Source organism: Aplysia californica, unplaced genomic scaffold (genome assembly GCF_000002075.1).
Source record: "Aplysia californica isolate F4 #8 unplaced genomic scaffold, AplCal3.0 scaffold01012, whole genome shotgun sequence".
Taxonomy (NCBI): Eukaryota; Metazoa; Mollusca; class Gastropoda; order Aplysiida; family Aplysiidae; genus Aplysia; species Aplysia californica.
In genome coordinates, this window is record NW_004798282.1 from 89,224 (window position 1) to 90,797 (window position 1,574).

General features: G+C 43.3%; 1 protein-coding gene across 1 annotated transcript in view; it reads right to left on the reverse strand.

The window, feature by feature from the left end:
* The window catches only part of LOC101864347 (myosin light chain kinase 3), a gene marked incomplete in the record, with an annotated part of 40,699 nt that overhangs the window by 17,046 nt on the left and 22,079 nt on the right, over nucleotides 1-1,574 (reverse strand). Inside the window, 1 exon segment of the mRNA XM_013089665.2 lies at nucleotides 969-1,110. Coding sequence (XP_012945119.1) covers nucleotides 969-1,110 — 142 coding nt within the window.

Consider the following 1,574-nt stretch of genomic DNA (forward strand, 5'->3'; position numbering starts at 1 on the left):
GAGGAGATGCAGGTGCAGCGGAGATTAAAACATTTGGAGGGGATTGTAAGGGAGGTATAGGGAAAAGGAGAGATAGGGTGAGGTATAGGGGTGGTAAGATGGAGGGAAAGTGGAGAGGAAAAATGTGTTTTTAAATGGAAATAAAAGGTGTTGAGCCCCCTCCCCCCCCCCAAAAAAAAATGTGTTAAAAAATGATTTAAAAAACATTGCACAACGGTCAGTACAATGTAAGTTTCCTTGATTTCATTATTTTGACGAGCGCCTGATTTTACCATGATGCCCCACACGTGCTAGCGTCGAGGCCTGCCATATTTTCCTCCTTGGCATGAAGGGGACAAAGCTAACACTTTGACGCAATTCAACTGATTCGACTCCCTACCCATGAAAAAAACAAACGCTTTTTCTTTCCTCATCCTTACTATTGTCATTTCCCCCTCTACTTCTTGTGTATGTTTGTCATGCATTTATGAACTGCTATTTTCGGGGTGCCTTGATAATCGTAGCAGTTGCAAACGCCGTAAAACCCTGTACTATATAAAAAAAAGACTTTGTGCTGTTGAAGCTAGAGAGGTGAGCCGAGTACGTCTGATTCCCTGTAAGGACTTCTCTGTTGACACCCACCCTTTGGCGCTCATATGACTTTATGCAGTTGCAAGTGCCGTAAAACCCTCTACTAAAAAAAAGACTTTGTGCTGTTGAAGCTAGAGAGGTGAGCCGAGTAAGTCTGATTCCCTGTAGAGACTTCTCTGTTGACATCCTGGCTAAAACAGCACAGTGGTGCCACTATAAACAAATCATTGATGGTCTGTTGACATCCACCCCTAGGCGCTCATATGACCTTATGCAGTTGTGAGCGTCGTAAAATCTTACTAAAACAAAAAATACAATCGTGTTTAGTCGAATTCGGTGGAATTGCGCCAAGAAACAGGCGGAAAAGACAGTGGTCTGGAGTATGCAGAGGCACTCACCTTCATGTCTAGATGTAGGATATTCTGGGAATGCATGAAGGCCACCCCGTCACAGATCTGTCTCATGAACATCACGCAAGCTTTCTCCGTCAGGATGAAGTCGTCGTTGATCACACGCTCGAACAATTCTCCTCCGTTCACACTGGCGGACACACACAGACACAGAGAGTGAGATAGAGAGATAGAGAGAACGTTGTTGGTCAACTGTGCCGTACGCAGACCAAACACCTTTTTCTTATTCACAGCTGTCTCGAGAAATGAACGATTTTCGGTTTCCTTTTTATATCTAAACTATTTTGCACAGTACATCAACGGTTGATCTCGCATTTCCAAGAGAAATGTCACCATTCCATGTGCTGAAACAGATATTATTAGAAAACTGAAAATCGTCGATTTCTCGAAACTGCTGTAGATAAGAAAAAGGTTATCTGGTGAGTCGGTAAACGTTTCTTGTGTGTGTGTGCAGATTAAATACATTTCATTGTACGAGTAGATCTTTTCTGTCTCCGTCAATGTACTTGTGTTTTGTTACACATACAAAATGCTCTCTCTCACACACACACATCCCCCACACACACGCGCGCACACACACACACACACACACAC